This window comes from Podarcis cretensis (genome assembly GCF_951804945.1).
Source record: "Podarcis cretensis genome assembly, chromosome: 8".
Classification (NCBI taxonomy): Eukaryota; Metazoa; Chordata; class Lepidosauria; order Squamata; family Lacertidae; genus Podarcis; species Podarcis cretensis.
In genome coordinates, this window is record NC_137177.1 from 11,533,818 (window position 1) to 11,547,963 (window position 14,146).

Consider the following 14,146-nt stretch of genomic DNA (forward strand, 5'->3'; position numbering starts at 1 on the left):
CAGACAATTATTTTTAAAAATGCATAGGTTAGGTAAAAGTGAGCACTAAAAAAAATGATCGTATCCATGAAAATAACATACAGAAATGCATTATATCAGGAGAAATTGCTCGCAAAAAAATGTGTATAGGAGTCAAAACAGCATACACAAATGTGTATTGCGGTAGGGGAAATTTGCACCAACGTTCTGAAGAATTTTTGTGAGGATCTAAATAAATAAATGTGTCACAAATTAGCTGCAGAAACGTGGAGAACCCAATTTAAGATTGGGAAAACAAGAAACCTGAAGGAACGAAACTGACATGTTCTTCCATCCCTAGTGGCCGGTCATTCTAGTAGAGTCACTTCACAGAATTTGGTAGGATTTCTCCTAGGCACAACATTCCCCTTGTACTCTGAGTTGCCAGACTTACCGCAGGCCCCGGGTAAGAGCTGAGCTCACAGTTCTCCCGCCATGACATGTTGAGGCTGCGGACAAACTCCATGTAGAAAGGATGGCTGGTGTTAAACATGGAGAAGCCCAGGATGTTGGAGTGCTCATCCACAATCTCATCCAAGTGCAAGATTGGGAAATCCTGCAAGGAACAAGTCAGGAGGCAAAGAGAAGCAGAAGGAGGGGAGATGGTGAGCAGCAGTTTCACAAATTACCATATTTTTCCATGTATAAGACGCCCCCTATTTTGGGGGACTCCAAATTGGCGCTGTGGGTGAAACCACAGAGCCTAGGACTTGCGGTTCAAATCCCCATGACGGGGTGAGCTCCCGTTGCTTGGTCCCTGCTCCTGTCAACCTAGCAGTTCGAAAGCACGTCAAAGTGCAAGTAGATAAATAGGTACTGCTCTGGTGGGAAGGTAACCGGCGTTTCCGTGCGCTGCTCTGGTTCGCCAGAAGCGGCTCAGTCATGCTGGCCACATGACCCAGAAGCTGTACGCCGGCTCCCTCGGCCAGTAAAGCGAGATGAGCGCCGCAACCCCAGAGTCAGCCACGACTGGACCTAATGGTCAGGGTTCCCTTAACCTTTACCTTTACCAAATTAGAAAAGTGGGGGGAGATTGCCCAGAGTTGTTGAGCTTTTTGGGGTGGCGTACACTTGTTCAGCATTTTTTAGGGGGGACTGCCGGAAATCGCTCACCCGCCTGACCTACGCTGCCACTCACACACGTCCCAAAAGAAGAAGAGTTTGGATTTGATATCCCACTTTATCACTACCCGAAGGAGTCTCAAAGTGGCTAACATTCTCCTTTCCCTTCCTCCCCCACAACAAACACTCTGTGAGGTGAGTGGGGCTGAGAGACTTCAGAGGAGTGTGACTAGCCCAAGGTCACCCAGCAGCTGCATGTGGAGGAGCAGGGAATCGAACCCGGTTCACCAGATTACAAGACTACCGCTCTTAACCACTACACCACACTGGCTCTCTCTCGTCTGTCCCCTCGCCGGCAGAAGCCACCAATCGCCCACCCAATTGCCACAGCGACAGCAAATCAACACCAGCCATTGCCACAGCCACCAATAACACACCAAATAGCCGCTGACAATCTCCAGGTCATGGCAGCAATCAATCCCACATCTACCCTATGTAAGATGACCCCCAATTTCTAATGTTTTTTAAAAATAAAAAAAACCTGGTCTTATGCACAGGAAAGTACGGCATGCAGTCAAGTGTCCTGTGTTTGGGGAAATTGCAGGGGGCGGGGTTTCAGCACACCTGGAGTGCAATGGACTAACCTCACATTGGAGAAACCTTTTTCCTGACAGGAAAAGCAACAATGGTCTTCCTCACTCCATTTTTATTGGATTTTAAAATTACTTTAATCAGGTTATAATATTCTGAATTACTATATTTGCAGACGATGCTCTTTTGTGATTTGCTCATCTAACCTCTAGTTGATAATCTACTGAGTTCCAATTATTATTATTATTATTATTATTATTATTATTATTATTATTATTGCTGCCAAGTAGCTTTAATGAGACCACCGAGGGAAATCAAGAGCTGAAACGCATTTGGGTTTGGTTGCAGCTTGTTATTTTAACGGCTCGGTTTTACTGACTTTTTTGTGTGCTCTGCGATACTTTATGAGCCATATGCATTTGGTTTTTAAACATCAGGTTTATTTATACTATTCCTGTTCGAAAATTATTATTATCATTAATATCATTTTGCTCTGGATACAAAGAGAAATTCATATTGTTCATTTTAATTGGTGCTGTATTTCATGAAAACATTGCTTTGCGGTTTATGCATTACATTAGCTTGCGTGGGTGTTTGTGTGTCTCCCAATTTTTTCCATCTCTCCCTCATGCCAGTTCAGCTAGGTCTAATTCTTCAACCTGAGAGTTTATTTCTGTATATCCCCATCATACTTCTTTATATTTCCAACCCATTCATATTCCATCCTTAAAGAAGCTCACATCACTATAAATGGTTTTTTTGTCGTTTTGGCTTCACAACAACCCTGTGAGGTAGGATAAGCTGAGAGAGAGTGGGTTAGCCAAGGCTAATATCCAGTGAGACCCAAGGCAGAGAAAGGACTGAACCAAGGTCTTACTGGTTCACATGCACTATCTATTAAGCTCCCTAGATACCCAAGTCTTCTTATGCATACAAAGTGGGCACTCTCTTGCAGCCTCTGACTCCAGAGCCTTGGAGTTAAGACAATGGCTAAAAGAAAACATTCACCTTATCTGAGCTGATTTGGCAATGGAAAGGAGAACCAGAATATTTGCCCAACACGAAGTCACACTACTTCGGGAGAAAATTATGACAAACCTAGACAGTGTCTTAAAAAGCAGAGACATCACTTTGCCGACAAAGGTCCATATAGTTAAAGCTATGGTTTTCCCAGTAGTGATGTATGAAGTGAGAGCTGGACCATAAAGAAGGCCGATTGCCGAAGAATTGGTGCTTTTGAATTATGGTGCTGGAGGAGACTCTTGAGAGTCCCATGGACTGCAAGAAGATCAAACCTTTCCATTCTGAAGGAAATCAGCCCTGAGTGCTCACTGGAAGGACAGATCCTGAAGCTGAGGCTCCAATTCTTTGGTCACCTCATGAGAAGAAAAGACTCCCTGGAAAAGACCCCGATGTTGGGAAAGATGGAGGGCACAAGGAGAAGGGGACGACAGAGGACGAGATAGCTGGACAGTGTTCTCAAAGCTACCAGCATGAGTTTGACCAAACTGCGGGAGGCAGTGGAAGACAGGAGTGCCTGGCGTGCTCTGGTCCAGGGGGTCACGAAGAGTCGGACACGACTAAAAAACATTATTATTACAGTCACTGGCAGTGACTCTTGAATTGCAGGTGGGGGGGTCTCTCTCCTACCTCCACCCAGTGACACCAGGATTTAACCTGGGACCTTCTGTACAAGAAGCATGTGCTCAGAGCCACTGTCCTTCATCAAGAGTGCTCAGGGATGTGCAGAGTGGAGCTAGCTGCTCTGGCCCCCGGAGCGGCGAACATGCTGTGCACCCAGGGGTGGGGCTAGCTGCCTGCGGGGGCGTCGTGAGCGTCCGGGGGGGCGCCACCCGCGGCAAGCGTCCTGGGGGGGAGTGCATCACACGGCAGTCACCCCCCCCCCAGGGATGACACCTGGGGCGGACCGCACCCGCCGCACCTCCTTCCTCCATCAGTGGGTTTGTGTGGAACATGGTTGCAATGAAAATATGATCTAGTTGAGATTCTTGCAGTAAAGGGGTTGGACTAGATGACTCTTGGGGGTCCCTTTGAACTCTATTGTTCTATGACTCAATGAAACACTTTGAAACAAACAAAAATACACCCATGTTACTTCACACACACACACACACACAATAAAATTCAATTGGTTTACGGTCGATCACTAATCAAAGTTACCAGTGCAGGCAAAACTGCACAGTGTCTATTTGCATATGTTTTGGGAATGTGTGAGAAAATTAAAATCTATTGATGCTCTCCATGTTATTGTAGTTTGAACAAGCCACGGGGTATGAATTCACAGATGGCGCTTTGAGGATTCCGTTAAAGGATTCGGAATGATCTTGATGTGTAGATAATGAGGTAGAAATGGTCATTAATCTGCTCACAGCTGCTAAAATACATTTATAGGGTGGGGAGAGTCTCTCTCTCTCTCTTTCTCCTTTTATGGTTTTATTTATTTATTTACTTTTTGAATTTGGGATGCAGCCATAGCAGTGAAACGTGCTTATCACATAGATGTATAACACTAACAACTTTGTAAAGACAATGGATGGTATTCATAATGTTCTGGAACGCTACGCTTCCTGATTTTTGTGCAACCACATTTGTTGTTTGCTTTGCTCGAAAGATTAATTTGTATGGAGGCATTTTTCTCTCTCCTTTTTTTCCTTTGGAATGCTGCTGTTCGTTGAAATAACACTAACTTGATCTTCAATTACAACCTTATATCCACTCTGCTGGGAGGAAGCCCCACATAATTCAATGGAACTTACTTCTGAGACAGAGTTATGCTGCTGTATGTTAAAATAATTCTGGTTTTCTTTTTCTTCTGTCACTGTTCTTGTGTTTGTGAGCTGTCGGTGGGCTTGTTACCCGCTAGTGTGTGTCTACGACTATGGATAAATATGCCAGGGATATTTTAATGTTCTGATATAAATATTACTAATGCTACGGATGTTTTTTAATGAATCAGTTTAATGACTATTAAGAGGGAAAGAGATTGATAGTTATCCCAGGAGTGTCTGCTCAGCTTAATGCATCATTGCACTTAGTTTAAAATTAACTTTGCAAATTCTTGTTGCCCAGTAATGCTGGATAATGTTGCCTATGATCTCATAGAAATATTGAAAAAAAGAAAGAAACATGACATATTCACTCTCCTGTTTAGCTAGATATAGCTAACCTCTCAGCTTGCCCTTTTCACCCTGTGTTCTTCACCTAGCTTCACCTCTTAGCTCTGTGTTTTCTAAGAAGTTTTTGCCAACAAGATCAGATATTTCATCTGCTTTGTTCCTATTTCCAGAAGTGCAAAGGAAGATTTTTAAGAGGAAGCCATTTGGTTATAAGTACACACTGCTAATATTTCTTGCTAGCGTGACAAGACAAACACAGAATGAAAATAGTTTTGGAACTTCAGCACTTAAGGCCACCAGCATGACCTAAAAACATGTCTTGCTGAGAACCTTCGTAGAAATTCATTGTTTAAGAAATTCTGGGATCGGTAGGTGAAACATCTATGTATATTTTTCTCCCATGCCCTCACTGTTTGCAAATGTGATAATAAGCCTGCAAAAATAAGGTACAGTGGAATTTTGGGGAGAGTACATACAGTATCAAGTTCCTTGAAAAAATCCTTTTACACACACACACACACACACACACACACACACACACACACACAAATTCACAGCTGAATATTCAGTGCAGAAGAGGGGAAAGTGTGCAGACTGCCTCTACTGCTTACAATTTTCCCCTTCCCTTCGAGAGAAATTGGAATACACCTTTTTGAATTAAAAAATTGGTGGAATTACTGTACAGGGAGAGAGGGATCTGACTTTTGGGCCATTAATGCTTGGGCAGAATTGCTCATTTCCTAAAATCTGCTGGCAGATTGCTGTCGATTCAGGGCAAGGGGAGCTGGTGAAGGTCCACCGCTCGGTTTCTCAGCAAACGTTCCAGCGATGCTCCTTCAGCAGAGCTCATCACAGCCAAGATCCATAATGGCAGCGGTGTCTGCAGGGGAGCAGCAGACTCAGCCAGTTGCTCACACCAAGCACGGCTGAGTTACGTTGGGAACATCTGGCGAGCCGTATGCCTCCAGCTGGGATCCCGTCAAGTCTGATACAGCAAAAGCAGGGTCAGCCCCGGTCAGGCCCAGAATGGGTGAACAAGTTAATCAGCATTCTTCCCGGCAGCGGCTCTGAGCCACCACCAGGTGGGGCGATTCCAGCTAAACCACCATCACAAACACCACCACAGCTGGCAAAATGACAGCTGTCCATCATACTACGGGCAGGTAGGGAGAAGTAGGCACAGCCTAAAATGAGCTGGGTTCAGTTCCCCATAAGTTAGGCGAAAGCAATGGGAAAGCAATACGAAGAACGGTATTGCATTTCTATGGTTTGCCCCAAAGTAGGAGAACATCCCAGCTCTTAACTTGCAATTCCATGCATTGCTGCTCTGCAAAGGTAGGTGGTTTATCCAACCCATAGGAGGGCTAGATTTCTGTTCCATATTCCTGATCAGGTCCTATGGGTTGGCCCTACACAAGGCAATTTATTTTATTAAGCTTTTATTTATTTCATAAAATGTAGCCAAGGTTGCATGTAGCCCAAGTCTAGACCTTCCAGGTTCAGGATCAGAATTGTGTGCCCTGAGTAGCTCAGCTTTCATTTTCTGTTTGTTTGTTTAAAAAAAGCAGGTTTCTGGTCCTCAACGCTGTAAAGATAGGTTTGAAAGAATGAGGGCGATCACTACCAAAATCTCAGGAGCTGAGAAGAAGAGAGCCACTGGGCTAGGATTTTAAGCAGTCATGGAGTGAGGGGCTCAGTGCTCTACACACCTGTTTGCATCTCCCCTTTAAGAGCAGAATGATTGGCATCTAAGCAAAGAGGTGCACTTTTGCAGAAGTTGTGCATTTTGCAAAATTCAAGTGAGTTAGGTCGGACGCTATGGCAAAGTACATTATGAAGAGAGACTTTGGCTGTGTGGGCAACCCTGTGTGGAGGACCTGTGCCGCTATTTATTGCAGTGCCCGTTATATATAGACCCAAGAGACCAATTCATAAAACCCCTGTTTCCGAATGGAATAGTGTGGAAAGGGTGAAATGGCTGCTGAGCGATACCGATGACTTTGTAACTTATAAAGTAGCACTCTATGCGTTGGCAGCTAAGAAGATCAGGAGGAAAGAACTACAGTAGATAAAATAGCGGTCAACTGCAAAGGGAATTCGGATATTTAATTTGTCACCATTTTACTAAAGAATCTTCTGCTATTCTATTTTATGCAACAAACAATCTTAGCAGTTGTGACCGTGGTTCATATTGTATATGTGGTACCTGATGATTTTTATGGTTATTGTTGTTTTTCCTTTTGTTATTTTTCTGAACGATGAGATGGCCTACGGCTAGTGCAATAAAAGTCGATGATGATGAAGAAGTGGGTTAGGCAGATAATTGGCATTACCTCGGTGAAAAATCTTGACCTTTCCCTCCTCTTTCTTCTTGCAGTATAAGCAGCCCTAAGCACATCTGTGCCCCCATCTTTGAATGTCAGGTAGATGGCAGGAGGGGACAAGGCTCCACCCACCTCTCAAAAATGCAGGGGCGACTCCTGCTTTCAAACATGCCACGTGGTTTTGTTTTCTTGAGACTTTCCCAAGAGATGGCAGGATTGATTGTCATTTTTTTTACTGCTTCTGGCTGTAGCTGTTTCATTTCTGTTGTTTTCAGGTTAATTGGCACTTTATGTTTCGTGCTGATTCTTATTGTCATTGTGCATTTAACGCAGCAGCGTGGCTGGATCTCTACAAAGCATGAAGGGGTAGGTTCTTGCCCTGATGAGCTTGAAGCATACCATATGTTCCGGCGTACAAGATGACTTTTTATCCCTGGAAAATCACCCCAAAAGTCGGGGGTTGTCTTATACGCCGGGTATACGCATTGGGAAGGAAGAGGAGGAGACGGTGAGCAGAGGCACCCCTTCTGCCGTCGCTGCTCCTCCCTCCCCACAGAAGGGGACACGGAAAGTCCTTCTGAGCGTGGCGCTCACCTGCCTGCCTGCCAAACACCTCACCTCTGCGACAGCAGAGGCAGCGGAGGGGTGCGCGCTCTGCCCCTGGCGGCACTCAAACTCTAAAACTCTAAAACTCTAAAACTGAAAAGCAAAAGTTGGGGGTCGTCTTATACACCCTGTCGCCTAATATGCCAGAATCTACGGTACATTCCAACACAAGAGGGGCAACAGAGCTGGACTCGTTGAGAGCGCAGGACTCCCTGCAAAGAATCTTGGGAACTGCAGTTCCTCCCCCACACAACTACCACTTCCAGTACCCTTAATGAACAACATTTCCCAAGATTCTTTAGGAGGTGAAGTCCTGTGGTTTAAGTATGTGGTGCATAAAGGTAAAGGTAAAGGTACCCCTGACCATTAGGTCCAGTCGTGGCTGACTCTGGGGTTGCGGCGCTCATCTCGCTTTATTGGCCGATGGAGCCGGTGTACAGCTTCTGGGTCATATGGCCAGCATGACTAAGCCGCTTCTGGCGAACCAGAGCAGCAGCACACGGAAACGCCGTTTACCTTCCCGCCAGAGCGGTACCTATTTATCTACTTGCACTTCGTCCTTTCGAACTGCTAGGTTGGCAGGAGCAGGGACCGAGCAACGGGAGCTCACCCCGTCGCAGGGATTCGAACCACCGACCTTCTGATCGGCAAGTCCTAGGCTCTGTGGTTTAACCCACAGCGCCACCTGTGTCCCTACGTATGTGGTGCATACCCAGTCCCAAATTTACATTTGGCAAAGGGGTTGACAGAAGCTGGCTTGCAAAATGATTCTGTCTGGATCATTGTACTGCCCTGCTCTAAATCTCCAGTGTTTTCACCTTCCAACGAAACGGGGACAAAAACCCAAAAAACTGAGACTGAGCATCCCTTCGCAGTGAGAAGAAGCATATATAAAAAAACCACCAACATACCCGCCGGCTGAATTTCTGTGGCAGGGTCACCCTTCGTCACTGCTAAAACAATTGCTGAACCAGATCCAATGTTTCGCTACAGAAGGGGACAAGGACTCCCTTTTCTGAAGCAGGGGTCAGTTGAGGGAGGAAGGAGATGCAAGCTGCAGCCCCAATACAGATTTGCAGCTGAAAAAAAAGCTGCCCTCAGATCCAATTACCCCCTTCTCTTCCCCAAACCCCACAAAAAAATGTTCAATTTCTGAAATGAAAAGAGGAAACTGGGCACAGGAAGATGTGCACACTCTAGGTGGGAGATAGAGGTAACTTGATAGATCTCCCCCCCCGCCCCCCCCCCCCGTTTCTAACAGGAGGGTCAATTGGTGCGTTCCTAATTCATAGCTAGCGTGATTTATAGTTGTAAATTACGTTGTAATTTCGCTGTTTTATCTTGCTTTGATTGATTCATTGCACTGTGATTGTATATTTACTTTGCATTGTATTTTATAGTCGCTGCTTGGGAACCCTTTGAGCCAAAAAGCGATAATTAAAATAAAACACGACATAACGTTTTTTGGCAGCATCACATCTATAGCTTTGCCCCTGCTCTCCTGTATATTATATCAGACAGGTCTGGGTTTTATGGGGAGGTGAGAGGGGCTCTCTGCAAGTACTGACCGGACAAGAGGGTGCCTGCAAGCATGTGCAGAGGTGAAACAGGAAAGGTGGCCGAGAGGGTTGGGGCACGACGATCGCAAGCACTCTTGGATGAAACAAATGATCTTAACCCATTTCGATCTGGGTTTAGACCTGTTTATAGGAATGAACCAGCTTTGGTCTCCCTGATGGATGACGGCTTTTATTGGGAGAAGGACACAGGGGAAAATGTGAACCTATTGTTTTTATTTGATCTCTCAATGGCTTTTGATCCCATTGGCCAGTTAGAAAGCACGGGTCCGAGCGGTTTGCAGTTTGCCCCGAAAAACCTGCTCTCCAGCACTGAACGCGAGCAAATGTCCATCTGCACAAAACCTGATTCACAGTTGCTCCAATTCAGTGGTAAAAAACAGGGGTTGGGGGGAGAGAACAGGCAAGACAAGCAGAGGTCTGAATGAGCTATATGTGGAATGGGTATTGGAAGGCACAGTTCTACCGTATTCGTTGGACTGATTTCTGTTCCAGACATGGAATAATGGGTGAGAGAATATTGGCAATTTCCACCCCATTGTCGTTTTCAGCAGAACCCTCTGACATCCCTATAAACCACCCAGGCTGAAAATATAGAATTGTAGAATTCTAGAGTTGGAAGGGAGACCCCCAAGGTTCATCTAGCCCAACCCCACGCAATGCAGGAATCTCAGCTGATGTGACACTGGTTTATGCTATCATTCCACTGTCGTGTCCAGCTCTGCGTTTTCTAAACTAGCAGCAAGAAGCTCTTCCAGGGTGAGTGATCTGCGTCACAACACATGTTTAACCACTGTCGAGCTAGGGCTCCTTTCCAGTGCACAAACCAGGGTGGGATGTGAACATGCGCAAACACACGTAGACACACACAAGGGGCTCCTTTGCCTGCATAGCATGGTCTCAGTACTAACCATAGTCGTCAGGATGTACTTGTAGAACGCGGTCGTCATCCCAAGCTCTGAAGCCTAAAAAAGGAGAAGGAGGAGAATCAGTTTCCAGGAAGAACCCTCAAGTCTCTGAGCTCCCCCACCAATGGCAGACCCTCAATATTCACCAGCTCTGGTTTCGCTGCAGCGCTGGATGAGGCCCCTCCTGTTGTTTCCAGCAACTGGTATTCAGAAGCATGGCTGCCTCTGACCGTGGAGGCAGATCTCAGCCATCATGGCTAGTAGCTTCTCAGAGCCTTATCCCCCATGAATTTTTCTAACCCCCCTTTTTTTTATTAATACAATTATTAGAAAATGCAAACCAGTTTATACAAACCATAAAACAGACACAGAGATTTTTCAATAGTCAAAAACAAGTTGCCCTAAAAAAACAACAACTCAAGTATACTTAAAATCAGTTCAAAATATACATTTGTTTTTAAAAGGAAAATTGCCTCTTAAAATGCATGTGCATCTTATTTTTAAAAATATGTTTGTTTTTTTTAAAAAATGTCTATACTGCTGCTTCTTTTTTGGTGAAAACCTCTAAGCAGTTCTTATGGGTCCTAATAAAATCACAAACATTTGTCATGCTATGTAAGTGAAATCTCGTTTCGTCATGCTATATAGCGGAATCTCATTTTGTAGCAAAATCTTGTTTACAGCAAAATCTCGTTTCAACCCCCTTTTAAAGACACCCAAGTGGGCGGACATGCCTGACTCCTCTGGGAGAACATTCTGTAGTTTAACTACGCTCTGTTAGAAGGAGCGCTTCCTTTTATCTTGCAACTAAAAGAACTACCCCCTTTCTCCAATGCTGAACTACAACTCCCATCAACCCCAGCAAGCATGGCTGATGGCCGGGGATGATGGGAGTTGTAGTCCAGAAACCTCTGAAGAGCCAAACATTCCCCGCGCTTGCTCTAACCAGTACTGCATCTTTTCCCTGCAAGAAATGGGCTCTGTTGTGTTTAAACCTTCCTGTCATTAAACACTCCACTCCCTATCAATGTAACTGGAGTTTATATGATCCCAGCAACAGTTGTGCTTCCACTTCTGCCGTTTTAATTTGGCTGTGGCTGCCTTGCATTCTTATTTCAAAATCTGGTGTTGCTGAAATCCGAACTAAGATGGCTGAACATCCCGCCACCCCACCCCACCCCCCCGGTTCACCTTACAAACTACAGGCCTTTATTTTATTTTTTGCAAGCTTTTTCACAAAACCCCACGGGCTTTTGCAAACCGCTTTAAAGGAATATTTTAAAAACTCGATCATTTCCACCGCCACCGTCCACACTTCGAGGCAAAAAGCCACCCTGCTACAGGGGCTTCTCTTTACCTCAAGGGTATCCTGCATGTGGCAGGCTTTTGCCCACAGCAACTGTTTTCCCATGAGCAGCTCTTCAAAGCGGGGCGGGGAAAGGGGGAGTGCTGATCCGGACGGGGGCGTTTCGAGGATTCTTTTCAAGTATCTGCAAAAGCCCTCGAGCTACTCGGAGGCAACGCTTGCAAAAACCCGACAGAAGCCGAGGCGATCCGTGGGATGCTGAGTGGAGACCTGCTGCTGCCTTCCGGTTTCGTGGCAGCCGCCCGAACCCCAGAGCCCACACCGCTAACTGCAATCAGCGTGGCACTTTCTTCCCCAGGACAGAATCAAGTTTCTAGGCCTGGAAGATTGGAGGAAATTTAAAGACTATTTACAGAAACATTGTAAAATTAATAACTGTTAGAAGGATGTTGGAATAATATTATATGATTTTAGCAGGAATGATATAAAGGATTTGGGAATAACTGACTGTTAATTGGTGAAAGGAGGAAAAGTAAAGTTACATTATATTAAGACAATTTACAGGACTAAAATTTTAAAAAGAGGGAAAGGATTTGCTGAAATGGATAATTTACCTAGACTACAAAAAAGGGAGGTGTGAGGAGGTCAAGGAAATAAGCTAATGAAAGATTAGTAATGAGGAGATTTGATGTATTTTTCTTTGCGTTTTTGTTTTTGTTTAACGGATTTTATTTCTCTGTTTTTTTATATTGTGATGTGTTGTTTTGTTTTTGTTTAATGTGGTATTTTTACTTTTTCTTTCTGTAACCTTTAAAATTTTAATAAATATTATTTATATATAAAAAAAAGAATCAAGTTTCTAGGCCTAGCAGCACAAGGACCAAGAGCTCCCCCCCTCCAGCCCCCATGACACAATTAGGGTTGTCATATTTCAAATAGTAAAAACCAGGACACCCCAAAAGTTTTTGTAGGAAGACCCCAAAGTTGTTGAGTGTTTTTTGTTGTTGTTGTTGTTTTTTTACAAAAATGCCAAAACAACACAATTTTCCGATTCACTTCTCTAAGATCCAGGACAAAGCACCGCCCTTCAGAAATTCCCCCCAGACTTCATTCCACCTTTGAAATCCCAGGGAAATGGCAGCCCTAGACAGAATGGCCAGACACAGTTAAAGGTCTCTCTGTGGCAGGGGACCAAGGGTCTTTGGGCCCCCCTCAATCATTTTTAGGGGGGCAGCCCCCCCCCATTGTTGAGATCGAACAGGGGCCGGGCGTGGAATGATGTCAGGCCCCCTCAATGCTTTCTGGAACACGGCGCCTCTGCTCTTCACACTGTGACCAAGTTAGGACCGAAAATGGCATGAGCTTCCCCACAGTCGCTGGAGGCTGGGGCCCTGCCCCATGGACCTCAGCCAGCCCCTCACCTGCTTGCCTTCTTGCCAAGGGGTGACACTGGCTGCCATATCCCTCCTCCTTCATCTCGGTTTTGCCTCTTGTAGAACTCAACAGGGAGGAGGCGGAGAGTCAGACAAAACTACTGTCCTTTCCGCCTAGCCTGTCCTAGGGGGCACCAGCCACCTCTGCCTGCAGCAGAGCCCCACCCATTCCCAAAGGGTGGATTTAGGGCTCTGCAAGCAGGGCGCACACAGTGGGTGATGAGTTGAGGGGGCGCCATCTCAAAGCCCTGTAAACGAGGCTCTGGGCTTTGGGAAGGAGGCGTGAGGCTCCAGTAGGGTCCTAGAGTCCTCCTTCCTCCTTCCCAAAGCCTAGTTAGCACTTTCCCAGCTTTGGGAAGGAGGTGGGAGGGCTCTAGGACCCTGCCAGTGCCTCGCACCCTAGGGAAACCCAGCCAAATGGGTGGGGTATAAATAATAAAATTATTTATTGTTATTATTATTCCAGGTGCCTCCTTACCCACCTCTGGCAAGGCAGCGTGAGAGTTGAAGAGGGTCATCAAATGTTGACCTCTCGCAGGGCACCCTAAAACCCATGCCTGCCACTGCCTCTCCTCACCTTCTTGAGGATGAGATAAGAGATGGAAGCATTGGCGTCGATGATGATGGTGGAGATTTTGTCGTCCCGGATCTCCTTGAGCAGCGGCGTTGGGTCATTGGTGTCATCGAGCATCCGGATCGACAGCGTCTCCTTGGAGATGAGAAACTGACGCACGAGCTCTTCCAATCGCAGCAGGCCTGGTGGATGCGAAAGGAACAAGGGGTTGCGCCAACATTTTGCCCAAGCCAGAACCCAGCCCAACCCGCCTGGCTTCAGAGCTTAGGACTTGGCCCGGGAACCATCCGATCAGGACATAAAAGCATTTGAACACCTCTGCTTTTATATATATATTCTTGTGCCCAGAACTGTAGTAGAGGAAGCCCTGCTTTGAATACTAATTTCGAAGAGGGTAGGGCTTCAGGTAATCCAAACAGGGTCTTCTCTGTGGTGGTGCCAACACTAGGCAGTGGGATCCCTGACCAAGTCTGCCAGCATTCAGCTTTGAAGGAAGTGAAGGAGCTCCGTTTTCTTCACATCTAGTCACTGGGGCCAAACTAGGCATGGCACTAAACAAGTACAGTGGTACCTTGGGTTACAAATGCTTCAGGTTACAAACGCTTCGGGT

At 45.7% G+C, this 14,146-nt stretch overlaps 1 protein-coding gene across 1 annotated transcript in view; it reads right to left on the minus strand.

Moving 5' to 3' along the window:
- The window catches only part of GRIK5 (glutamate ionotropic receptor kainate type subunit 5), a 91,400-nt gene that overhangs the window by 29,774 nt on the left and 47,480 nt on the right, over positions 1 to 14,146 (minus strand). The window contains exons 6-8 of the mRNA XM_079985330.1: positions 13,540 to 13,718; positions 10,227 to 10,280; positions 413 to 574 (exon numbers count right to left, since the gene is read on the minus strand). Of these exons, the coding sequence (XP_079841456.1) occupies positions 413 to 574; positions 10,227 to 10,280; positions 13,540 to 13,718 (395 nt within the window). The remainder of the gene's footprint in view (positions 1 to 412; positions 575 to 10,226; positions 10,281 to 13,539; positions 13,719 to 14,146) is intronic.